The sequence below is a fragment of the Salvelinus namaycush genome, chromosome 1 (assembly GCF_016432855.1).
Source record: "Salvelinus namaycush isolate Seneca chromosome 1, SaNama_1.0, whole genome shotgun sequence".
Lineage (NCBI taxonomy): Eukaryota > Metazoa > Chordata > Actinopteri > Salmoniformes > Salmonidae > Salvelinus > Salvelinus namaycush.
In genome coordinates, this window is record NC_052307.1 from 12,541,338 (window position 1) to 12,569,216 (window position 27,879).

Sequence of the window (27,879 nt, forward strand, 5' to 3'; positions counted from 1 at the left end):
TTGTTTATCCCATGTGTAACTCTGTTGTTTGTGTCGCACTGCTTTGCTCCATCTTGGCCTGGTCGCATTTCTAAATGAGAAGTTGTTCTCAACTGGCCTACCTGGTTAAATAAAGGTGAAATAAAAAATTAAAATAGAGGCCATCAAAACCCTGTTTTCTCACACAATTGCATAGCCTATAGAAATGTTGCACATGAGCTCACATGGAGTGTTTGATTTTCGATTTCTTTGCATTGATGTCAGAGTGACTAGAGGGACAATAGAGTGCTGAGTACCAGGCAGTAAGCAAGTTTGGTAGGCTACTAATGACCATCAGCAGCAGAGCTTGGAGAAGTCTAGTTACCGTGATTAAATGGTCACATGGAATTTGACTGCTGTCATGAACGCCAGTGTGGCGGTAATACGGTCACCATAACAGCCCCTAGGAAGGTGTTCTTAATGTTTTGTACACTCAGTGTATATTATCATTACTCTCATTTACATTAGTCTCTTGGTAAGGATTTGTGAATCCTGCTCTCAAAAATAAGGTTATAAAAAAAAGGTTTAGAGTCATCCATGGAGGAAGCACTGGGGGTGAACGAGGAGCTCTGCTGATAGGATCATGAGTGACAGGGCTGTGGCAGGGGAGTTGTCATTAGGGCACCTGCCCCACACAGTCACTTCTGAAAGGGCCTGGAACAGAGCCTTGTGGGACACCACACTGACCCTGGGGCAATGCTGCTATGCCGCCATAAGATACTGATGATAGAAGAGGCCGAATATTGATGTGGAGAAGAGGCAGGCAGCGATCCACCAGGTGAAGAAGGAGAGGAGGCCGCGGAAAAGCAGGGGGGTGAACACTGTCCGCAGGCCCCCGAGAGCCACTGACAGGTGGGCCTCCACCTCCGGCCCTGGAGCTGCAGTTGGTGCTGCCACCATGGCAGGGTCAGAGTCCAGCGGACAGGGGAAGTCTTCCTCAGGGTACACCCCCCAGGAGTGTCCACCTATAACACAGAGAGTAGGGGGGTACGTTAGCAGAGTGGTGGGCTAAAGACTGCTGTTAAAACATTCAATATACTGTACAGACAATCATTTCTGATGATGGTACCAAACTCACCTAAGGTTTTTAGCAGCAAGGTTGTATGCAGCAACATCACCAAGGGTGCCACATACTGCAGTGCGATTACACATAGGTAGTAGAAAATACGGGCCACCTGGAAAGCACAAGAAAAGAGTAAAGACGGAGTCATCAAACCCAGCGATTTTTGTGCCATTGAAATCCTTGGGCGGGCCTCTTAAGTATTTTGTTTCCTAAAACACAAGGCCAAATCTACACTGGAGTTACTTGCAAGAAGACAGTGAATGTTCCTGTGTGGCCGAGTCACAGGTTTGACTTGAACTACATGAAAATCTATCGCAAGAGCTGAAAATGGTTGTCTAGCAATGATCAACAACCAATTTGACAAAGCTTGAAGAATTTTGAAAAGAACAAGCAAATGATGCACAATCCAGGTGTGGAAAGCTCTGCCAAAGGTGCTTCTACAAAGAATTGACTTAGGGGTGTGAATACTTATGTAAAATAAATATTTCTGTAATTCATTTTCAATACATTTGCAAAAAAAAATAAGGATATATACAGTTGAAGTCGGAAGTTTACATACACTTAGGTTGGAGTCATTAAAACTCGTTTTTCAACCACTCCACAAATTTCTTCTTAACAAACTATAGTTTTGGCAAGTCGGATAGAACATCTACTTTGTGCATGACAAGTAATTTTTCCAACAATTGTTTACAGACAGATTGTTTAATTTATAATTCACTGTATCACAATTCCAGTGGGTCAGAAGTTTACATACACTAAGTTGACTGTGCCTTTAAACAGCTTGGAAAATTCCAGAAAATGATGTCATGGCTTTAGAAGCTTCTGAAATGCTAATTGACATCATTTGAGTCAATTGGAGGTGTACCTGTGGATGTATTTCAAGGCTTACCTTCAAACTCAGTGCCTCTTTGCTTGACATTATGGGAAAATCAAAAGAAATCAGCCAAGACCTCAGAAAAATAATTGTAGACCTCCACAAGTCTGGCTCATCCTTGGGAGCAATTTCCAAACGCCTGAAGGTACAACATTCATCTGTACAAACAATAGTACGCAAGTATAAACACCATGGGACCACGCAGCCATCATACCGCTCAGGAAGGAGACGTGTTCTGTCTGTTCGAAAAGTGCAAATCAATCCCAGAACAGCAGCAAAGGACCTTGTGAAGATGCTGGAGGAAACAGGTACAGAATTATCTATATCCACAGTAAAACGAGTCCTATAATCGACATAACCTAAAAGGCCACTCAGCAAGGAAGAAGCCACTGCTCCAAACCCGCCATAAAAAAGCCAGACTACGGTTTGCAACTGCACATGGGGACAAAGATCGTACTTTTTGGAGAAATGTCCTCTGGTCTGATGAAACAATAGAACTGTTTGGCCATAATGACCATCGTTATGTTTGGAGGAAAAAGGGGGACGCTTGCAAGCCAAAGAACACCATCCCAACCGTGAAGCACAGGGGTGGCATGTTGTGGGGGTGCTTTGCTGCAGGAGAGACTGGTGCACTTCACAAAATAGATGGCATCATGAGGACACCAAGCATACTTCCAACATTATGGTTAAAATGGCTTAAGGACAACAAAGTCAAGGTATTGGAGTGGCCCTCACAAAGCCCTGACCTCAATCCTATGGAAAATGTGTGGGCAGAACTGAAAAAGCGTGTGCGAGCAAGGAGGCCAACAAACGTGACTCAGTTACACCAGCTCTGTCAGGAAGAATGGGCCAAAATTCACCCAACTTATTGTGGGAAGCTTGTGGAAGGCTACCCAAAACATTTGTCCAAAGTTAAACAATTTAAAGGCAATGCTACCAAATACTAATTGAGTGTATGTAAACTTCTGACCCACTGGGAATGTGATGAAAGAAATAAAAGCTGAAATAAATCATTCTCTCTACTATTCTGACATTTCACATTCTTAAAATAAAGTGGTGATCCTAACTGACCTAAGACAGAAATTCTTACTCTGATTAAATGTCAGGAATTGTGAAAAACTGAGTTTAAATGAATTTGGCTAAGGTGTATGTAAACCTCCGACTTCAACTGTACACTACCGTTCAAACGTTTGGGGTTAATTAGAAATGTCCTTGTTTTTGAAAGCACATTTTTTTGTCCATTAAAATAACATCAAATTGATCAGAAAAAACCTGCCGTTTCCAGTTACAATAGTCATTTTCAACATTAACAACGTGTACACTATTTCAGATCAATTTGATGTTATTTTAATGGACAAAAAAAAAAAAAAAAAGTGCTTTTCTTTCAAAAACAAGGACATTTCTAAGTGACCCCAAACTTTTGAATGGTACTGTATATAAATCGCAGGAAATTGGCTTAAATTTTTTTTTTTTTTTACAGAAATTCAACTGCACAGACGGGCCGACCGCGCCATTACCACACCCCTGCTACACCCACCACTTAAGCCACTTTTAGATCAAGAAAAACAATGGGGTTTTAGAGTTCTCATACTCTGCCCATCTGTCAAGGCCAAATTATTGTCCGATTCAAGGTGCTAGACTTGGGACGATAAACCGAAAATTACAGACACCGACATTGCCTCCTTTGTTACCGAAGCATTTTTCTTACGTCTGTAATTTTGCTACATAACGTTCCTGTAGATTGTTCTAAAACCATTATTTGGTCAACATTAATAGCCTATGCACAAAGATGTCGGCATTTCTCTGAAGAGCCAAAAATAAATCTGATCATTCTGGATCCTATTTTGACAGGTTGCACACTGTATTTTTTTGTTATTGGGCCAAATAGTTACATTTATCATGATATTACTTTTTGTCCATATTGCCCAAATCTAACAATTCCCCCCCCAAAACTTTAGCGTAATGTATCGCTGATTTGTTATCGAAGAACATTGGTCAATTTAATTGCGATATGGATTTTTTTCTCTCCATTTTGCTCAGATCTGCAACCTATCTCTCACCATCTTCTGCAGGTCGACAGTGCTGATGCGTCCCGCCTCCTTCTTCATCTGCTCCACGCCCTTCTGGGCCAGGCTGAGGTAGGCCTGGAGGTGGTGCCTCATCATAGCCAGGCGCAGCACACACAGCAGCAGGATGGTCCATAAACGCAACGTATCGTACGTCTCCTCAGTCATCCTGGTGGGGAGAGGAGAGACAGAGAGAGTCAATGTGCGAGAGAGAAAGAAAGAGTGTGTGAGTCAGTGTGAGGGAAAATGATTGGCTAAGTCAAGTCAACCCAAGTCAATAGCGTGAGAGGAAGAGAGAAAAGGTGAGGGTAGGAAAGAAGAGAAGTGGGGTGGGGTGACAGGGAGAGGTGGAAAGAGAGGAGATGGGAAGCTGCTTTACATGATGCAACTTATTACAAATATATCAAACATTGGAAAGGCCTGGCCCTTTGACCTTGGATGTGCCGTGTCAACACCATACATGTGGTTGAAAAGCACTGGGAAAACATGAAATGACAAACGAAGCAACCCAGAGGTGAACTTACAAAGGCAAACTCTCCTTCCCCAGGGTAGGGTTCAGGATGTAGTCCTTGGTTATGGGCTTGACCCACAACAATACCATAATAAGAGGGGCCAGGAAGTTGATATGAAGCAAGGTCCTGGGAGACAGGAATAACATAAATACGTCACACATTTTTGTCAGCAAAAGCCTTGCCCTATCTAAGTCCTTGAGAAAAGTGAATGAGTCCTCATAGGATGTCTCCCCACTCCAATATGTGTTAACTGCACTGATCTGAAAACAACATAACACTCACACAACTACTGCAGCAAACTCATAGATGAATGGGAAAACAGCAGCTGTTGAACTGTGGTCTGGTTGAGGAGGAAGGAAGACAAAGGAAGAGAGGAACTCACTGTGTGACTTTAGCTGTGGTCAGGTTGAGGGCGTCCAGGTGCATTTGGGCCAATCGTAGGCCAGGGAAGGTGAGAAATGCACCAATCAGAGAGCAGAGCAGGGCCAGGATCAGCTTAAAGGTGAGTTTAGATATGGGACCCCTACAGAAAAGAACAGAGACACAGTCATAATGGGTTAAAGTCTACTTTACATTCATGTGTCAAAACACACAGTCCAGGAGTCATTTAGATTCATGACACCATGCATACTGATAAAAGAAGCTCTTACTTACTGGGACTCCAACCCCTGGTTCTCTAAAAAATGTGTGGCACTTTCAGAGAAATTTGCAAAACCTAGAAGGAAATAAAAACATCTCTATATTTTAATTTGTCCTACCAATACCAGAAAAACAACAATTACAGTATATTAGAAAAATGGATTCAACTATGGTCCTGGGGAACCACAGGGTTTGCATACTATTCTATCCTATCACTAACACACCTAGCTTGGGGAGTTTAATTGTATGTGTTAGCACTGGGCTGGAACAACAGCCAGACCAGCCTGTGAGTCCTAAGGGTTATATTCATATGGAAGCAACGTTTTGCACTAATGAATAGGTTCCAGGCGCAGAACTGAAGAAGTGCTATCTAGCCGTACTGACAGACGGTTCATGGCCCACTCACCTGTCTCCAGGCCAAACTCCAGGTAGTTCTCGGTGACGATAAGGATGGCCATGGCTTTGACGAAGAAGAAGAAAGCGAAGGTGATGCAGAGTGAGCGCTCACCGCCCTCCTCCAGCTTGAAGTAGAAGGCCGTCAGGGAGAACAGAGTCTTACTGTGGGGCACGGGAGTTAAGGAACACACCAGCAGAAACACACAACTCATGAAATATAGCCTACAAATCATACTTCTGAGCGCCAAGGCTGTGCAGAGATCAAAAATCAAAATCAAACTTTGTCACATGTGCTGAATACAACATGTGTAAACCTTACGGTGAAATGCTTACTTACAAGCCCTTAACCAACAATGCAGTTCAAGAAAGAGTTAAGAAAATATTTACCAAATAAACTCAAGTAAACAATTATAAAAAGTAACACAATAAAACAACAACAAGGCTATATACAGGGGGTACTGGAACCGAGTCAATGTGCGGAGATACAGGTTAGTCAAGGTAATTTGTACATGTAGGTAGGGGTGAAGTGACTATGCATCCTACACATGTTTCTGGAGTAATGGTGGTGGCTCATTAACATAATATACCAGATGTATCAGAAGCACTACTGCATTGTGACCCGCAACACACACACAGTCTAGCGTCTGTCTCCCTCCTCAACAGTAGCTGTCATACATTACCCTGGGGTTCAATGGGCCAGGCTTCCTCAGACCTAGAATGGTATTTTTTTGCTGTGTCTGGCTGTAGTGATTCTAGTGGGCTAAGTAAAGACACATCGTGTTTCTAGAGCTGGCCTGGCTCTCCACGGAGAGGGAGCTCAGCCTTTATTTCACAAACCAATGTCTCAGGGCATTCTGAATGGGGGAATCCAATGGACTTTTTCTGTGGGGTCACAACCGGGATACTAAAGGCTGCATTTTAAAAAGTTACTTGACAATTTTGAGCTAGCCTCTCAAAAGAGCAATGCAGCCCCATTGACAGAGCTGTCAGTGAGGCTGCTGCTAACGTACCCCTAAACACTATCTGGGAAGCAGCCACAGAAAGTAAGGTGCAAATATTGCAGCAGCATTTCTGTAAGAGTAGCTTTTGCCCATTCCAGTTATACCATCACTGATTGTCTTGATAAGTCTAGGCTAACCAACGTCTACTTGATGTGTATTAGTTTGGGTATTCAACGTTTATCAACATTTATAGAAACCCTTTCTGTTAGGTGCAAACTCAGAGCTCAGGAACAATCATGAGTTCTAATACTGAGCCACTGCCAACTGTGTGTTTTTCCTAACTTGCACAAAAAAAATTTGATCTGCTAAATACATTCAAACTTAGCCGTTTTAAGATTCCATTCCATGGCTGAGTTGCGTCAAGTCGAGGTTAACACAGCAGGTGCCTGGCTGCAGCCTCTGGCTCTTTACCACACCAAGAGGGTTGCTGGAGATGGGAATCTGAAATCAAGTGTGGCATTAACACACAGACCATCGCATCCCCATCATCATCTTCATCATCCATCCAGCCGTGCTCCCCCCTCCTCCTCCTCCCACCACCTCAAAGTCTCTTCTTTTCCCAGGCAAATCAGTCTGGTGGGCTGTGAAAATTGGGCATCCAATCTTCCTCAGCAGGTAGGCAGGAAATGACATGCCTTCCAACCGCACTCAGCCAGTTCCGACAGGGAGTGTGGGAAAGATTGACTGTGGCGAAGGATAACACGTATGATATAGTGACGTGTCGGTGGAAGAAAGTAACAGGTAGGGGGAGACAGGTGGTGGCAGGCAGTGGTTGGAGCCGTGTCTGTCAGTTTATGGCCACTAACTGCCTGCTCTCCTGATGCTCCCTGACTACTGAAATGGAGCCTGGAAACAATCAAGGCTCTCACTCAGGTTTTTTTCTGTTAACCAGCAACAGAAGGGATGATTCTCAGTGTGTGTGTGGGATACTACTGAAACGCTTTTACTACCGGTAGGTCTTTAACTCAGAAATGTTTGATTTGGCTTGACGGTGCTACTAGGTGAGATCAAATTGAACCTTCAACATCCTCTAGACAAATGTCAAATTGATTTGATATAAAAAGAGTGATTGAAAGAGAGAAGGATGTATTGACTGAAGGATACATGACAAAGGCAAGGACCAGCAGGCACCACACCACGCTGATGTTCATCTCTCCTGAGGGCTGGGCCACAGTGTAGTACAGCTCTGTGATCAGATACACCACTGTGGATGCCACCGTGAAGTCCACCAGCCACTGGAACTCTGGGAAGTAGTGCAACGCTGCAGAGACCAGGAGCAGGGGGAAGAGGAGGATCAGGGGGAAGAGGAGGATCAGGGGGAAGAGGAGGATCAGGGGGAAGAGGATTAGTTTGTTAATTCATGACAGTAGTTCTGGATTGGGATGTTGATATTTTGGGGAAAATGTAGATGTGCACAAATACTGAATTATGAAGATTTGTTGAGGTTCAAGAGACAAAACAAAGGTCATAAAGATAAGATGATAATTGAATAGTGTTTGTAGATATGGCCTCATACCTAACGTATCCACTTCTGTGATGCACTTGGTCTCCAGCTGCAGGTCTATGTCCTTGGGAATGGTCAGAGGCTTGTAATCTATGTGGCCATTGTTCCTCCTGGGACAAAAGACAGTGCCAAATCATTACCAGACAGACATGTTCCAGGCAGGTGTACTCATGTTTTTCGTGGTCATTGTTCCACCTCTAATCAAGTGCACAGCAAAGACTGCTTCATACAAATATACTGCTATCATGTCAATTTACTGGCTGCCCTAAAGAACAATACATTAAACCCTGGACTAAATCAAACTTGATCTGTGTACAAGGTAGTGATGGGGTTTGAAATAATTCCACGATTCAAATAGTATCATTTTGCCAGATATCGGGATACATGTATTTAACCTGAGCACTGCTGCATGATATCATCTAACGTTAGCGACTTCCAGCGACAAATGATCAACCAACAGATAACGGTACTTTCCTTGAAAAATAGTTAGGCAACACTGAGCAGACGGAGGGAGAGAGATGCCAAGGCAACTCGGCTACAGCCAAGACTAGATAACTTGAAACAGCCACGTTATTTATCATCCCATAACGTTAACAGTGCTTGTCTTGACTGGAGTAGCCTAGTAGTAGAGAAGATAGTAGTTTGCTAAACTAGCCAGCTATAGCTTGCTAGACTAATTGAGGCCACATGCTGTGCTTTCTGCCCAACCCAATTCAAATAAAAATCAGTCTACCTGTTGGTTACTCATTGTAGCTTACTCCTCAATTAACACACTTTTAATTACGTAATTTATTCCATCTGGCATTGCATTAGTGAACTCTCACTCCACTTGCAACACATTGAGCCTCTTTGCCACTTTGATTGGCCAACATAAACACATGAAGGCTAGTGGTCAGCTACCGGTATTTTTAAAAATGGGGCTCACGTGCATGTCATAAAAAAAAAAATACATTGACAATTTTGTTTTATTAAATTAATAATTTGAAATGTCATGGTATATTCTTGTATGTAACAATGTCACATGGATATTTTAATTTAGAAAAAGCCTTTTCAACGTTAAAATAGGCCTATATACATTTTAATACTCGCATAAACGAATACTCACAAGTATTGAAATACTAATGTCCATTCAGATATTCAAATAACTGCACATCCCAAGTACAAGGTCATTTGGACATCTGCTAGCATCAAACTGGCTAGTGTCATGGAGGGAGTCTTCCTGAACTTAGTCTCTATTGTCAACCTAACCAAGGGGTACTGAGCACTGATACTTTCTCTTTTGTAGTGCGGATTAGGGCCCATGTAATTCATAAATCCAATATTTTGTCATAGGGCTAAAGGGGGCGACGTGCAGGACCGGCTGCAAGAGCAGCACACGGCAGGGATTGGGCCAGCTGTTCCTGGGACCAACTGACCTTTCTAGTGGGCCTTCGGGACACAGGGCAGTGTTTGCTCAGCTCTGTGTGTGCTGGATTCAGAAGACAATACCTCGGCAAGACACTGAGGCCAAACATGCCCTGGACACATTTCAATTCTGTGGCACCTGACTGGAGAAAAGGGCTTCACAACAAAAGGAATGGACATGTGTGGCAAAAGCAGGCAAAAGGACAGTGATCCGTCTTTTGAAGCATAAGCAAATGTGTGGCGTTGAGCTACGACCTGCCTCATGGAAGCTTAAGGAATGGTCTAGGACTAACTCATGGCTCCCAGCGTGAATCTAGATAGCATCAACTTCATACACTTCAATTCTCAAATGTTCCAGAACATTTCATATTGCCACACCTTGCTTTCTGTGAGGCTAAAGGCAGTAACACAGAATGTAGATATGGAATATAATCATTTATCACTGATGTCCATACAGATTATGAATAAAGACATTACATGGCATGCCTACTTTCAGAACTCGCCATAGCATCGCCATGACCCCTGACGTGTGGGGTTACAGCTTGTTTTGTTGGAGTCTGAAAAAACTGCTGTTCATATACTACTGAGTTGATTGGTGACTTCAAGAAGCAGAGGAGGCAACATGCCCCAATCCACATCTAACAGCTGGCCCAATCCCTGCCGTGTGCTGCTCTTGCAGCCGGTCCTGCACGTCGCCCCCTTTAGCCCTATGACAAAATATTGGATTTATGAATTACATGGGCCCTAATCCGCACTACAAAAGAGAAAGTATCTGTAGTAGAGAGTCACAAGTTAAGTTCCTCTGTGTCCATGCTAGTAGATAACCATAGACTTCCTGTCAACACTAGTTAGCATTGGCTCGCAAAAATACCTCTAAAAACGTGTATTTTTCCATATATAGACACATCATATGTGTTTAAATCAAATCAACAATATGCACTGAGCTTGTATGATGCTTTAAGCGAACTGTTTGATTAAATAATTAAGACAAATGACTAGGAGTCCGACGCAATTGATTTCATTGTGCTGGGCATGGCACAGATTTGCTGCGCTGTGTTAAAAAAAATACAAAAATACAACTGAGCGACTGTGACTAGCACCCGTTGTCTCTCTCCTCCCTCCTGCAGCGACCACCACAGAACATCAACAGTGTGTATCACGCTGGCCGTGTTGCTGAAGCGGCAACATACAGTACCAGTCAAAAGTTTGGACACACCTACTCATTCAAGGGTTTTTCTTTATTTTTACTATTTTCTACATTGTAGAATAATAGTGAAGACATCAAAACAATGGAAGAACACATATGGAATCAGGTAGTAAGCAAAAAAGTATATTTGAGATTCTTCAAAGTAGCCACCCTTTGCCTTGATGACAGCTTTGCGCACTCTTGGCATTCTCTCTCAACCAGCTTCATGAGGTAGTCTCCACGAAAGCATTTCAATTTCAAGTGTGTCTTGTTAAAAGTTAATTTGTGTAATGTGTTTCCTTCTTAATCTGTTTAGCCAATCAGTTATGTTGTGACAAGGTAGGTGTGGTAAACAGAAGAAAGCCCTATTTGGTAAAAGACCAAGTCCTTAATATGGCAAAAACAGCTCAAATAAGCAAAGTGAAATTACAGTCCATCCTTAATTTAAGACATGAAGGTCAGTCAATCCGGAACATTTCAAGAACTTTGAATGTTTCTTCAAGTGCAGTCGCAAAAACCATCAAGCGCTATGATGAAACTGGCTCTCATGAGGACCGCCACAGGAAAGGAAGACCCAGAGTTACCTCTGCTGCAGTGGATTAAATTCATTAGAGTTACTAACCTAAGAAATTGCAGTCCAAATAAATGCTTCACAGAGTTCAAGTAACAGACACATCTCAACATCAACTGTTCAGAGACTGCATGAATCAGGCTTTAAAATGGTTGAATTGCTGCAAAGAAACCACTACTGAAGGACACCAATAAGAAGAAGAGACTTGCTTGGGCTAAGAAACACGAGCAATGGACATTAGACTGGTGGAAATCTGTCCTTTGGTCTGATGAGTCAAAATTTGAGATTTTTGGTTTCAACCGCCATGTCTTTGTGAGATGCAGAGTAGGTGAACGGATGATCTCCGCATGTGTGGTTCCCACCGTGAAGGATGGAGGAGGTGGTGTGATGATGTGGGGGTGCTTCGCTGGTGACACGGTTTGTGATTTAAATAACTTAACCAACATGGCTACCACAGCATTCTGCAACGACAAGCCATCCCATCTGGTTTGCGCTTAGTGGGACTATCATTTGTTTTTCAACAGGACAATGACCCAACACACCTCCAGGTTGAAGGACAGTAATGGAGTAATGCTGCATCAGATGACCTGGCCTCCACAATCACCCGACCTCAACCCAATTGAGATAGTTTGGGATGAGTTGGGATGAGTTGGACCGCAGAGTGAAGGAAAAGCAGCCAACAGGTGCTCAGCATATGTGGGAACTCCTTCAAGACTGTTGAAAAAGTATTCCAGGTGAAGCTGGTTGAGAGAATGCCAAGAGTGTGCAAAGCTGTCGTCAAGGAAAAGCATGGCTACTTTGAAGAATCTCAAATATATTATTAGTTGTTTAACAATTATTTTGCTGTAGGTTGCCGCTTCAGCAACACTGACAGCGAGATACACACTGTTGATGCTATGTGGTCCCGTGTGGCTCAGTTGGTAGAGCATGGCGCTTGCAACGCCAGGGTTGTGGGTTCAATTCCCACGGGGGGACCAGGATGAATATGTATGAACTTTCCAATTTGTAAGTCGCTCTGGATAAGAGCGTCTGCTAAATGACTTAAATGTATGTAAATGTAAATGTGGTGATCGCTGGAGGAGAGGAGAGATAGACAATGGGTGCTAGTCACAGAGTCACTCTGGGGTTTTTTTAAACTGTGAAAATAAAGAAAAACCCTGGAATGAGTAGGTGTGTCCAAACCTTTGACTGGTACTGAATATGGTTGATTAATAAAGCTGGGCACATTTAACAGTTAGGCTAGTGATTATAGACCTAATTAATTTGGGGTTTCCTCTCTCCTCACTTTTCTTAGACAATTAAGGCAAGGGCTGTTTTCTCGTCTCCTAACTCCGCTGCTGCCTACACTGCGTTGTTCTCAACACCAATATGCTGGTTAACTTTGCTATTATGCACATAGCAACATGGTCTAGGAAGGCGCCAATTCAACAGCGCACTGATGTGTTTCAGAACCACAGACAGCGACCACTATGCAACGCGGGAGAAAGCGCATCTGTTATAAAATATTAAATATTTTTCTTCTTACATAATATAACCATATACAATTTCAGTAGCAACTGTCTTAGACTGATGGAATGTGCCATCCCCACAGCCTCCACAAAGGATTAGTGCACTCAGACGAATCAGACAGGTGTTTGCTACTGCTCGACTAAAGAAATCTCGGTCGACCATCAGTTTATTAACCAAACAATCGACCGGTCGACTAAATGGGGTCAACCCTAACAGAGACATAAAAATGGTATCCACGAGTTCAACGGACTCTGGGGCAGTAGATAAAGGGTCTCATTGCCAAAATCCTGAAGTATCCCTTTAACTCACTACCACAAGATAGTCAGAGCCCATTCTAATAAGCAAAGGCTAGCTTTGCTCACGGGCAAAAACAAACAACAGAAATACTTCAGGCCTTAAATAAGCCTCCTAAACACATCTGCTTCATCTCTCCGTTGTCGCACCTGTGTTCTCCACCCTTCTCAAATGTCTGCCACTCCTCTTTAAATTCCTGCCTGATCCAAAAGGCGCCACTCGCTCCCCTCTGTGCCACTGCCGTCCCCACCCCTACCCTCCTCACCCCTACCCTCCTCAGTCTGCCTTCTTACCGGTCCTTCTTGCTCTTTGTTTTTTGTTGTTTTCCAGCAAGGCTCCTCAACTCATCTTCCGTAGGGTGCTGGTACCACCGAAGACTGGAGAAGGAGAGAGGAGACAAGTGAGTAATCTAGGTAGCTTTAGAACTACACCTGTGGTCCCCAGTCCTGGTTCAGGAGGGATACAGGGTAGGCAGGCTTTTACTCTGAAGCCTAGCAAGGAAACTCCTCAATCTATTAACCAATTAATAGCAGAGAGTCCTACATTTAAATTTTTATCCCAGCCCCCGTCCCCGCAGGAGGCATTTTGCCTCTTGGTAGGCCGTCATTGTAAATAAGAATTTGTTCTTAATTGATTTAATTCCCTAGTTAAATAAAGGGTCAATAAAATAATCATCAATGACAGTAGTAATGTGGATTGGAGGATTTAGTGCTGTGCAATAACAATATAGGCCATTCTACATAGGCTGTGACCCTCCAGGACCCAGTATTGGTGACATAATCCATCATCATACTCAAAAAAGGAAAATGCCTTCAAAAAGTAGGCGTTTATGATTTATAGGACAATGGTTTGTCGTTCCAGGCCTACATGATTGAACATGATTAGGACCATCACTTAGCAAATGAGCTGGATTTTGAGATCCTTTACCTAACTTTGTTTAGAAACCCACTTGTCACAAGCTCTGAGAGGCATAAGGGAAGGAGGGGTGGAGGGCTTGGATTTCATTTTGTGAACTGACTGTGGATCGGTCTCCGTATGTCCGTCCATCCATTTGTCTGTTCGTACATTCATACGTTAGTCACAAACGATATATCAAATACTACTGTCCTGATTTTCAGAAAACTTGGTGAATTTTTTTATTTAACCTTTATTTATCTAGGCAAGTCAGTTAAGAACAAATTCTTATTTACAATGACGGCCTACCCCGGCCAAACCCTAACGATGCTGGGCTAATTGTGCGCCACCCTATGGGAGTCCCAATCACGGCTGGTTGGGATACAGCCTGGAATCGAGCCAAGGTCTGTAGTGACGCCTCTAGCACTGAGATGCAGTGCCTTAGACCGCTGCACCACTCGGGAGCCCTAATGATGCATCTTGCCATAGAGATCCGGCATTTATAAAATTACACTGATTGGCCCAAGGCACGAGCTATAGTGATTAACTGAAATGTTTGAGTCACACCAGAGAGGAAGAGGCGAAGATAGAAAGGGATAACTGGGCCCAAAATATGTCTTATCCAGCATGGAGCGGTTTTCCACACACACAGATCAATGAGCGTGTCGAATTTGGCTATCAAAACATTGAATGGCTTATTTCCTACGTGTGGCTTATTTGATCGAATAGAAGTTTCGTAGTACTTAGGTTGTTACGAGTGTACTGATAAGTAAGACATCACATCCCGGCAACTTTTTGAAAAAATATGTTATATCAGAGTTGTGCCTGTTGTTCGCACACGTATCTGCCCCTCATTGGCTAGAATGGGCCTACCTGATCTTGCCTCCTCCCAGTCTGTTTTGCTAACATTCCAGTCCTTGTCACTGCCGAAATCTCAACATTTAATATGCACTGGATTTATGGTGGAGTTGCTCATTGGTTGTTGGAAATAACATATTTTCCATGACCACATGTGGAGACTTGAAAATTGAATTGGAATTTATAACAAAAGTCAAAAAGGCTAAATGTATTTTGAGTCTTAAAACTAAGACATTTTGTGGTTGGAATTGCAGGATGTATTTACTTAGAAAATTTAGACTTGAGCTAGCAACTTTTGAGACTGGTGTTATCTGGACAAACAAAAAATGGTTGCTTAGCAACCATATACAACTTCTGTGGAGAAAGTGATGAGTTCCAATATTTGCATAAGTGTTGTGATTGGAGGATAGCTGTGAGGATGATCAAATCAGGATCAAAGCCTCTGTTCTCCCTGAGCACAGTAATGATAGAATGTTCATATTTGAAGATGGCAGAAAGGCCAGCAGTCTCTTTGGCACATCACATGGCGTAAAGGGAGAGGATTAGCTAAAGCGACTTGTACCAAGGCTAACTGCCTTCCATTTTTGGAGACATTTATTTTCATTGTTAGAATGGCCACTTGAGTATCTGGTCAAAATAATGGATAATCTGTGGTTACACACGATAACTGAAATGTTTAAGTCACACAGGATACCTCAATTGGCCCAAGGGGGGTGCTGGATCATTTGTGGGGCACAACATGTTTACTGCTGCCTTGTTTATTAGGGGAAACTTAATTGCGGATCTCTCTGGAGGGACACTATGGGCCTCCAGCTTGCGTCAACGTTTTTTCAAAGCCCCCTGAAAAAAGCACTGATGAATTATTAAGTGTTCTGAGGAGCTGTTTACTCAAAAACACATCTGGCGCTAATTATAGGAAACGAGGCGGGCGCTTTATTTTACTTCCCAGTCCTCTTGGGTCGTCCCAATAGCTGATGATGCCCTTTGGTCTATGCAATACGACAATTATGTTGTTTTTTAATGCTTTTTGTGTTTTCAGAAAATTTGCTTTCAGCAGACAACTTGTAAACAGAGAGACTGTTTATAAGTTGAGCAAACACTCTGTTCCACATTGTTAAGCATCCTTTGAAATGAATTGTTCTGAAGGGTAAACCAGTGAGGAGATGAAATCATGGCTCTTAAAGACACAGAAACAGCAGGTACAGACTTCTACATTACCCTCCGCTGCAGAGCAGCCATCTTGCGAAGGAATAATGAGGTATGATCTTCTGAATGACACTGGCCATTACCATGGTAACCACCAGCTGCACACCGATCACACCCTAAGGGAGGGAAAACAAATCAAGTTATATTCTAATATGTACAAAACATTAGGAACACCTGCTCTTTCCATGACAGACTGACTAGGTTAATCCAGATGAAAGCCGTGATCCATTATTGATGGCACCTGTTAAATCCACTTCAAATCAGTGTAGATGAAGCAGACAGGTTAAAGAAGGACTTTTAAGCCTTGAGACAATTGGGACATGGATTGTGTATGTGTGCCATTAAGAGGGTGAATGGACAAGACAAAATATTTAAGTGCCTTTGAACGGGGTATGGTAGAAGGTGCCAGGCACACCAGTTTGAGTGTGTCAAGAACTCCAACACCGCTGGGTTTTTCATGCTCAACAGTTTCCTGTGTGTATCAAGAATGGTCCACCACCCAAAGGACATCCAGCCAATATGACAACTGTGGGAAGCATTGGAGTCAACATGTGCCAGCATCCCTGTGGAAAGCTTTCAACACTTGTAGAGTCATTGCCATGATGAATTGAGGCTGTTCTGAGGGCAAAAGGGGGTGCAACTCAATATTAGGACGGTGTTCCTCATGTTTGGTATACTCAGTATATAGCACACATATACACTCTTCCAAATGGAAACGAGTCATTAAATCATGGTTATAATTAAGTCTATGATTTGATATTTGATAGAACAGTCTGACTGTGCGGTGGTAGGCAGCAGCATGCTCGTAAGCATTCATTCAATCAGCACTTTCCTGCATTTGCCAGCAGCTCTTCGCTGTGCTTCAAGCATTGAGCTGTTTATAACTTCAAGCCTATCAATTCCCGAGATTAGGCTGGTGTAACCGATGTGAAATGGCTAGCTAGTTAGCAGAGTGCGCGCTAATAGCGTTTAAATTGGTGACGTCACTCGCTCTGAGACCTTGAAGTAGTTGTTCCCCTTGCCCTGCAAGGGCCACGACTTTTGTGGAGGAACCACCAGCTTTCATATGTTCTGACAAAGAAACGTAAACGTTAGCTTTTTTACATGACACATATTGCACTTTTACTTTCTTCTCCAACACTTTGTTTTTGTATTATTTAAACCAACTTGAACATGTTTCATTATTTATTTGAGGCTAAATTGATTTTATTGATGTATAATATTAAGTTAAAATAAAAGTGTTAATTCAGTATTGTTGTAATTGTCATTATTACAAAGAAATTAATTAAAAAAAATATATAAAAAAATATATATATATATATTTTTTTTTTTTTTAAATCGGCATACCGATTAATCGGTATCGGCTTTTATTGGTCCTCCAATAAATCGGTATCGGCGTTGAATTATCATAATCGGTCAACCTCTAGTTCAAATTATCCATCTCAAATTGCACACCAGCCTCCATATAGAAGTCTCTCAGAAGCGATGCAAAAGAAGGGGACCTAACAACAGTGCTGGCAAGACGTCACAGAAGACAGGATTGTTTCAAAACCAAGAGAAACACACAGATAGGCTAAATCGATGGCTCAATGTTTACATGAAAATACCTTACGGAATGAGAGGGCTGAGAGGTGCTGTCAGTCATCAAGTCTTTAACAATATCCCTGCTCTTAACAGTCACTGACATTCACAGCCATTCAGACCATGAGTATGTGATCCAACCTGTGGCCTTCTCTTCTGATGAGCGCATCATTCACTTGGCTTAGTATGCATGTTCTCTTCCAGTATTGGCACAGCATGGATGATTTGGGCTTAATTATAGCCTAGCCAAAGCTACACAGGATGGAAGTGGTGGGCATAAGTAGGCCTACATGGAATAATACCCTCTTTGCAGTGTACCATTAACAAACAGGGTGGTACTACTGGGCCCAGAGTTCCCACAATTTGGAGATAGTGGTGTGGCTGTTCATATTAAGAACACAATAGCCTATTATTCTTCTGTAACATGCAATATGTCTGATTAAAAGTGTTCACTGCAAAGCAAAGAATGGGAACACGTCTTTTGTTGACCTTTTGATTAGATTATATCAATTTGGGAAGGGTAGGCCGACTTCTACAGTGACCTTCAATTGAGTTGACACAGGGACAGGGAAAAAGTGCTAGCTAGGTTACTTGTTCATCTGAATGTCAATTCACCTTCCTCATGACCACAACATGACAGTAAAGGTAAGATTTTTTTCCTAAAACCCCAGATATTGTTGTTCATAATGTTGCGCTTTCTGCTATGTATTGTGGAGGAGAGTTGTTGAACATTTCAAAAGGCTTTAGTAATTGTGCTTTGAGAGTATTCACTTCATCTATTGCCAGGACAGAGAAGACCTTGAACTGGGCTGAGTGGGAGCTGCCCTCCTGTAGGGGTGGGAGGGCCAAAAGACCAGTATGTGGCAGAACGGAGTGCTCGGGTTGGGGTGAAGGGTTTGAGCATAGCCTGAAGGTGGGAGGGCAGTTCCTCTTGCTGCTCTGTAGGCAAGCAACATGGTCTTGAAGTGGATGCGAGCTTCAACTGGAAGTCAGTGGAGTGGGCAGAGGAGCGGGGTGATATGGGAAGGTTGAAAACCAGGCAGGCTGCAGTGTTCTGGATAAGTTGCAGGGGTTTGATGGCACAAGTGGGGAGCCCAGCCAACAGTGAGATGCAGTAGTCCAGAAGGGAGATAACAAGTTCCTGGATTAGGACCTGCGCCGCTTTCTGTGTGAGGTAGGGTCATACTCTACGGATATTGCAAAGCATAAACCTGCACGAGTGAGTCACTGCTTTGAGGTTTGCAGAGAACGACAGTGTGTTGTCCAGGGTCATGCCAAGGTTCTTTGCACTCTGGGAGGGCAAAACTGTGGAGTTGTCAACCATGATGAAGAGGGCTTTGAGCGGGTAGGCCTTCCCCGGGAGGAAGAGCAGCTCTATCTTGTCGAGGTTGAGTTTGAGGTGGTGGGCCGACATCCAAGCTGAGATACAGTGGCAAGAAAAAGTATGTGAACCCTTTGGAATTACTTGGATTTCTGCATAAATTGGTCATCAAATTTGATCTGATCATCTAAGTCACAACAATAGACAAACATAGTTTAAACACCCTAATAACACACAAATAATTTTATTTTTCTTGTCTACAGTCGTGGCCAAAAGTTTTGAGAATGGCACAAATATTAATTTCCACAAAGTCTGCTGCCTCAGTTTGTATGATGGCAATTTGCATATACTCCAGAATGTTATGAAGAGTGATTAGATTAATTGCAATTAATTGCAAAGTCCCTCTTTGCCATGTAAATGAAATGAATCCCCCAAAAACATTTCCACTGCATTTCAGCCCTGCCACAAAAGGACCAGCTGACATCATGTCAGTGATTCTCTTGTTAACACAGGTGTGAGTGTTGACGAGGACAAGGCTAGAGATCACTCTGTCATGCTGATTGAGTTCGAAAAACAGACTGGAAGCTTCAAAAGGAGGGTGGTGCTTGGAATCATTGTTCTTCCTCTGTCAAACATGGTTACCTGCAAGGAAACACGTGCCGTCATCATTGCTTTGCACAAAAAGTGCTTCACATGCAAGGATATTGCTGCCAGTAAGATTGCACCTAAATAAACCATTTATCGGAACATCAAGAATTTCAAGGAGAGCGGTTCAATTGTTGTGAAGAAGGCTTCAGGGCGCCCAAGAAAGTCCAGCAAGCGCCAGGACCGTCTCCTAAAGTTGATTCAGCTGCGGGATCGGGGCACCACCAGTACAGAGCTTGCTCAGGAATGGCAGCAGGCAGGTGTGAGTGCATCTGCACGCACAGTGAGGCGAAGACTTTTGGAGGATGGTCTGGTGTCAAGAAGAGCAGCAAAGAAGCCACTTCTCTCCAGGAAAAACATCAGGGACAGACTGATATTCTGCAAAAGGTACAGGGATTGGACTGCTGAGGACTGGGGTAAAGTCATTTTCTCTGATGAATCCCCTTTCTGATTGTTTGGGGCATCCAGAAAAAAGCTGAGCGCTACCAAGGTGAGCGCTACCATCAGTCCTGTGTCACGCCAACAGTAAAGCATCCTGAGACCATTCATGTGTGGGGTTGCTTCTCAGCCAAGGGAGTGGGCTCACTCACAATTTTGCCTAAGAACACAGCCATGAATAAAGAATGGTACCAACACATCCTCTGAGAGCAACTTCTCCCAACCACCCAGGAACAGTTTGGTGACGAACAATGGCTTTTCCAGCATGATGGAGCACCTTGCAATAAGGCAAAAGTGATAACTAAGTGGCTCGGGGAACAAAACATTGATATTTTAGGTCCATGGCCAGGAAACTCCCCAGACCTTAATCCCATTGAGAACATGTGATCAATCCTCAAGAGGCGGGTGGACAAACAAAACCCCACAAATTCTGACAAACTCCAAGCATTGTTTATGCAAGAATGGGCTGCCATCAGTCAGGTTGTGGCCCAGAAGTTAATTGACAGCATGCCAGGGCGGATTGCAGAGGTCTTGAAAAAGAAGGGTCAACACTGCAAATATTGACTCTTCGCATCAACTTCATGTAATTGTCAATAAAAGCCTTTGACACTTATGAAATGTTTGCAATTATACGTCAGTATTCCATAGTAACGTCTGACAAAACTGTAAAGACACTGAAGCAGCAAACCTTGTGGAAATTAATATTTGTGTCATTCTCAAAACTTTTGGCCACGACTGTATATTGAATACATAATTTTACATTTTCACAGTGTAGGTTGGAAAAAGCATGTGAACCCCTAGGCTAATGACTTTTCCAAAATCTAATTGGAGTCAGCTAACCTGGGGTCCAATCATTGAGACAAGATTGGAGATGTTGGTTAGAGCTGCCTTGTCGTTTAAAAAACTCACAAAATATGAGTTTGCTATTCACAAGAAGCATTGCCTGATGTGAACCATGCCTCGAACAAATGAGATCTCAGAAGACCTACGATTAAGAATTGTTGATTTGCATAAAGCTGAAAAGAGTTACAAAAGTATCTCTAAAAGCCTTGATGTTCATTTGTCCACAGTAAGACAAATTGTCTATAAATGGAGAACGTTCAGCACTGTTGCTACTCTCCCTAGGAGTGGCTGTCCTGCAAAGATGACTGCAAGAGCACAGCGCAGAATGCTCAATGAGGTTAAGAAGAAACCTAGAGTGTCAGCTAAAGACTTACAGAAATATCTGGAACATGCCAACATCTCTGTTGACGAGTCTACGATACGTTAAACACTAAACAAGAATGGTGTTCATGGGAGGACACCATGGAAGAAGCCACTGCTGTCCAAAAAAAACATTGCTGCACGTCTGAGGTTTGCAAAAGTGCACCTGGTGGATGTTCCACAGCGCTACTGGCAAAATATTCTGTGGACAGATGAAACTACAGTTGATTTGTTTGGAAGGAACACACAACACTGTGTGGAGAAACAAAGGCACAGCACACCAACATCAAAACCTTATCCCAACTGTAAAGTATGGTGGAGGGAACATTATGGTTTGGGGCTCCTTTGCTGCCTCAGGGCCTGGACAGCTTGCTATCAGACGGAAAAATGAATTCCCATTTTTATCAAGACATTTTGCAGGAGAATGTTAGGCTATCTGTCTGCCAATTGAAGCTCAACAGAAATTGGGTGATGCAACAGGACAACGACCCAAAACACAGAAGTAAATCAACAACAGAATGGCTTCAACAGAAGAGTCCTGACCTCAACCCGATTGAGATGCTGTGGCATGACCTCAAGAGACATCCCAAGAATATTGCTGAACTGAAACAGTTTTGTAAAGACGAATGGTCCAAAATTCCTCCTGACCGTTATGCAAGTCTGATCCGCAACTACAGAAAATGCTTGGTTGAGGTTATTGCTGCCAAAGGAGGGTCAAACAGTTATTAAATCCAAGGGTTCACATACTTTTTCCACCCTGCACTGTGAATGTTTACACGGTGTGTTCAATAAAGACATGAACACATATACTTGTTTGTGTGTTATTAGTTTAAGCAGACTGCGTTTGTCTATTTTTGTGACCTAGATGAAGATTAAGCAAATTTTATGACCAATTTATGCAGAAATCCAGGTATTTCCAAAGAGTTCACATGTTTTTTCTTGCCACTGTATCTGCCAGGCACGCAGAGATGCGTGTCACCACCTGATGCATTTTATACCGTTCCATTAATGCCCTTCTAACCATTCCAATGAGCCCGTCCTCCAATAGCACCTTCCACCAGCCTCCTCTGATTTATACATTGAACAATACAGAAGAGCACACTCCCCCCAAAGTCCGAAAATTCATCCATTTACACCATCGTTCAAAGGAGCAGTCTTCTCTTTACAGCAATAACTATTTGCTTTCCAAACTATTGCGATATGCCTGGCTTGGCCTCTACTTTTCACAGACAGTCACAACTCAACAGTAATCTACCCATATTGAGCGTGCTGCTTTCCTTCCGACTGTAGGTAATACGATTGAAAACAATCCACAACTTATTTATTTTTAAAACAGGTAATGATCCTCTGTGGCCAAATCATGCTTAGTATTTTTAATTATTACCGTGTAGACAGGAGTAGGCTATATCATTTTGGCACCTAACCTCAATTCAATTGCAGCCTACGGATGAATTGTTTTTTTGTGGTTCATTCTAAATAAAAAATGATTCCACTCATAGGCTATATGTAAAGCCCAGATTAAATTATGAATAGTCTAATGGGTGAGATTATCATCAAGTGCTTGTCAAATTATTGTGAATGAGACTGATAGTGTGCAGGCTGCGCAAGAAACAGAGCATGGTACTATTTTCAAATCATTATGCAGCCTTAGAATGTTTTAAAAATCAAAACATATAGCCTAAGGTTTGTATCACAAGTAAAGTTGCATAAATAACTCTAAATTAAACATCTAGGAGGACATTTTTCTTTGTTAACCGCTCAACACAGAATAGCCGCATGTGCACACTTCCTCAAATCTTTGAGAAAATATCCTTTCTATTTTATTCAGCCATGTTCAATTGTATTCTTCATACTATAAAATAATGCCACGGAATTCTAAACAAATCTTGTCTGCTTAATGAACTAGTGTAGCCCACAGCCATATGGCATAGCCAGATCAGGGCCTAACAAGGACAACTCAGAGTATGCTATTCTGTTCTTCTGAAATAGGCTACCTATTCTTCATATCATGCTTCTTCAGACCTGTCTAAAATAAATCATGGATTTATTGTGAAGGTTTAGGCTATATTAAATGGATTTATTAGATTTTTTAAATGTTCCAACTGTCTCCATCAGTGGATTGTAGGCTATGCATGGAAGTCAGGAGATGCTAAACGTGTTTATGTTAATTAAAAGGTAAATTACCGTGACAGCCACAGCCCTACTTCTTCCCTTATGATATACAACTGCAGTAACAAAGACATGAGAGCATTTTATTGGCACGTTTGAGGCACTTGCACAAAATGCCCTCAGTGCAATACAAAAATGAGTGTCTGACTCTCAGCACCCATGATGCTCAGCTGAGAACAAGCAGCAGTCAACAATGGAGAGCTTACAGTGATAGCCAGCTTTAGCACAGGGGGTTCAATTTCAACCCTTACAGATCAATATTCCCTTAACAGGTTGGCTAGAATTATGCTGCTACTTTATCCCTCACTGTAGGGTAGTCCAACTTTTACCCTAGTAAGTGGGCTTAGTGATATCAGCACAGGTGTGTTGGTGAAAATAGGCCTTTGAATAGCACACTTCAGAGTTTTTTGTTGGGCATATTACATAGGCAATAATCAAATGTATTTATAATGCCCTTCTTACATCAGCTGATGTCAAAGCGCTGTACAGAAACCCATAACATATTGCATAGCAGCTATAACTCTCCAATATGATTATAATTATCACCTCCAAAAGCAGAGCCAGACACCAAATGCCACCAAGATCCATCTTCTCTCTCCGTTCACCTAGCTGTCTGGCTCTGATTACACACGGGAGATAACCAACACCTCAGAGCTCAAACACCCAACTGAAGGCCTGCCATCTTGCCCCTGAAAACAACAAGAGCTCAGAGAGGGAAGCCCTGGGTGCCCCCTGCTCTCTAGTTAAGCTGGCAGTTGTGGGAAGCTTCAAGGTTCTCCTCACAGAACATTTTTCTCACTACTAGCAATATGGATTCAAAGAGACAACATACAATCTCATCAAAAGTGGTCAAGGAATTCTGTGTAGGCCTACAGTGCATTCGGAAAGTATTCAGACCCCTTCTTTATCCAAACTGTGTTACTTTACAGGTTTATTCAAAATGTATTATATATATTTTTTCCTTCTCATCAATCCACACACACAATACCCCATAATGATAAAGCAAAAAACAGATGTTTAGACATTTTTGCAAATGTATTAAAAAAATTATAAAAACTGAAATGTCACATTTACATACAGTACTAGTCAAAAGTTTGGACACCTACTCATTCAAGGATTGAAATGTTTTGTATTTTTTTACATTGTAGAATAATAGTGAAGACAACAAAAACAATGGAAGAACACATATGGTATCAGGTAGTAACCAGAAAAAGTGATCAAACAAATAAAAAAATATCTTATATTTGAGATTCTTCAAAGTAGCCACCCTTTGCCTTGATGACAGCTTTGCACACTTGGCATTCTCTCAACCAGCTTCATGAGGTAGTCATGATGGATTTGATCCAATCAGTTGTGTTGTGACAAGGTGGGGTGGTATACAGAAGATAGCCTTATTTGGTAAAAGACCAAGTAAGCAAAGAGAAACGACAGTCCATCATTACTTTAAGACATGAAGGTCAGTCAATCTGGAAAATGTCAAGAACTTTGAAAGTTTCTTCAAGTGGAGTTGCAAAAACATCAAGCACTATGATGAAACCGGCTCTCATGAGGACCGCAACAGGAAAGGAAGACCCAGAGTTACCTCTGCTGCAGAGGATAAGTTCAATAGAGTTACCAGCCTCAGAAATTGCAGCCCAAATAAATGTCTCTTTTACATCTCAACATCAACTGCTCAGAGGAGACTGTGTGAATCAGGCCTTTGTGGTCAAATTGCTGCAAAGAAACCACTACTAAAAGGACACCAATAAGAAGAAGATATTTGCTTGGGCCAAGAAACACGAGCAATGGACATTAGACCGGTGGAAATCTGTCCTGGTCTGATGAGTCCAAATGTTTGGTTCTAACTGCTGTGACTTTGTGAGATGCAGAGTAGGTGAACGGATGATCTCTGCATGTGTGGTTCCCACCGTGAAGCATGGAGGACAAGGTTGATGTGGGGGTGCTTTGCTGGTGACACTGTCTGTGATTTATTTAGAATTCAAAGCACACTTAATCAGAATGGCTACCACAGCATTCTGCACCGATACGCCATCCCATCTGGTTTGCACTTAGCGGGACTATCATTTGTTTTACAACAGGACAATGACCCAACACACCTCCAGGCTGTGTAAGGGCTATTTGACCAAGAAGGAGAGTGATGGAGTGCTGCATCAGATAACCTGGCCTCCACAATCACCCGACCTCAACCCAATTGAGATGGTTTGGATGAGTTGGACCTCAGAGGGAAGGAAAAGCAGCCAACAAGTGTGGGAACTCCTTCAAGACTGTTGGAAAATCATTCCAGGTGAAGCTGGTTGAAAGAATGCAAAGAGTGTGCAAAGCTGTCATCAAGGCAAAGGGTGGCTACTTTGAAGAATCTCAAATATAAAAAACATTTTGATTTGTATATTTTCCGAAGGCACTGTATGCCACTTTTGAACAACACAATCATGGTGTGCTACACGTACATTGATTGATTATTATTAGGCTATTATCCATATTATTTACTACTGTGCAGCCATAGTGCATCCCGTTAAAACAGCTTACTACAGCAAACTTGAGAGCGAGCTCACAAAAGGCAAATCAGTGACTTTGAGGCAGTCCCACTGACTATCACAGCTTACAATTTAGCTTAATAGTTTATCTAAATGTCCAATGTGAAAAGCATAGGCGTCATAACACACAAATTGCATTAGAAATGGTATCTCCATGACAATCTCTGTGTTATAAACCTCTTATAACTGGCATATTAACCACCAAATTTAGTGAGTGAGTTCATCCTTAGTGACACTGAACAGGTTTCCTATATCTCACACCTGTGCTTCCATTACACAAAAACATGAGTGCTTTCCTCCGAGTCCCTTTTTTAAATTGTCATGAATTACTTGCCTGGCTAACTACGCCACGCCCACGGACGTTAGTTTCTTCTCTGCAATGAGTCTGGATCGGAGTTCATCCCCGACAAATTCTAACCATTCTGATTGGTCCAGAAATCGATGTGTTGGGCCACAACACATATAGGTGAAGCAGCATTTTGAAAATGTGTCATTGGCTTTGATATTATGATTGGTTAGAAATTATCCAATCGCTTATGACTTTGTGTTGTACAACAATGCTCATTTTGACATTATCACAAACGACTTCAATGATTGCAGTCTCAGAGTGATGTATGTAGCGAATCGTAGAGCAGCGGAAGAATTCTGCTTGAGTCGTCAGGCAAATCAATTACAGACATTTCTGAAAAAAGTTAAGGCCGCTTTGGTGTAGCCTACTAAATTAGGAATCTAATCTCTTTCAGCAAACCTAGGCCTATATATAGTCTAGGAGACCATATGATAACACCCAATTCACCTAAACATTAAATGGACATCAAGAGTCCATTTACATTTAAACCGGAGAGGGTAGGCCCATCTTCCCCTTCAAAATGTTTTAAATTGTACTGTTTTGGTCTTTGGTAGTGCATTTTACTTTTATAACATGCCAAGGGATGCTATGGCATCTGCTCCTGCTTTTATGTTGCATCTTTTGAACATCCAGTGCCAAACGTTCTTCTTAACAGGTTGCCCTGGCGATTTTGCAAACATTAGCAGTACCCTAACATTATAAGATACAAGAATGCGGGACAGTGTATGGCTCATCAAAAAGCAGTTTTACAGTGTATACATTTTGCTCTGAATAGATAGAAAATAACCATAAAGTATACCACCTCACGGAGGGCAATCTGAGGTCAAAACGAGTCGTCTAGATGTGAGAAAAACACCTTTCCCTACTTGAACGTTCTCAATGAGCGACATAAACAAAGTGAAGCTAGCAAACCAGCACGTTTCTATTTGCTGCGCATCACAAGCGCCAAATTAGCAATCTAAGCTGTTGTCAGAAAACGATGGATAAAAACATTGGTTAGTGATATTAGGTCATTTGCTTTACTACCTGTCGGTAGCTACCTACAGTAGCTAACGTTAGCTACTAACTAGCAAGGGAGATGCCAAGCTAACGTTCGCTAACTTAGCTAACACAGGGACTGCACATTTAGCTAATATTACAACTGGTTGTGAAACACTATTATCATGTTCTACCTATATCAAGATGCGAACCATTGCTGAATTGCAGCTGTATTAGTTCTGATATCAAGCTAACGGCTAATAGCTAGCTACTGTAGCCATAGCAGGATACTCACCATGTTGATGCAGTGGTGCTGAAAAGGACTCAACGCCGACAACTGTCACATTAAGTTCCCCGAGTCGAAAATTGAGCGTCGCGGAGCACATAAGCCTTTTCTGAAGTTAGTAATATTTAAGAGTAATGAATTTGTATATCAAACTGCTTCCCGGTTGCTGCAATTATATTTAAATGATCCATTCATTCAACCTCGGTTCCCGAGTGTTTTGAACGGTCGTCACTAGGTGACACAGCCACAAAGTAATAAACCCCGACTATTTCTACAATTTATCTTCTTAAAATGTGATCTTAACCCTTACCTTGACCAGACTGCTAATCTCAAGCCTAACCCTAAAATTAAAACCAAAAAGCAAATGGTTATTTTCATAC

At 42.3% G+C, this 27,879-nt stretch overlaps 1 protein-coding gene across 1 annotated transcript; it reads right to left on the reverse strand.

The window, feature by feature from the left end:
• On the reverse strand, nt 1-27,879 carry LOC120053811 (transmembrane protein 161B-like). The gene is made up of 12 exons (XM_039001074.1): nt 27,509-27,879; nt 16,008-16,111; nt 13,331-13,414; nt 8,086-8,183; nt 7,674-7,830; nt 5,579-5,730; nt 5,188-5,248; nt 4,916-5,056; nt 4,546-4,659; nt 4,016-4,190; nt 1,097-1,193; nt 1-983 (listed from the first exon to the last, which is right to left on the reverse strand). The coding sequence occupies exons 1-12, from the start codon at nt 27,509-27,511 to the stop codon at nt 721-723; spliced, it is 1,449 nt and encodes a 482-aa protein (XP_038857002.1). The 5' UTR covers nt 27,512-27,879; the 3' UTR covers nt 1-720.

Coding starts and splice junctions, on each gene's coding strand:
- LOC120053811 (XM_039001074.1), bottom strand. Junction 5,249..5,578: donor GGAGTTTGGCCTGGAGACAG/GTGAGTGGGCCA, acceptor ATTTCCTTCTAG/GTTTTGCAAATTTCTCTGAA. Junction 5,057..5,187: donor AACCAGGGGTTGGAGTCCCA/GTAAGTAAGAGC, acceptor TCTTTTCTGTAG/GGGTCCCATATCTAAACTCA.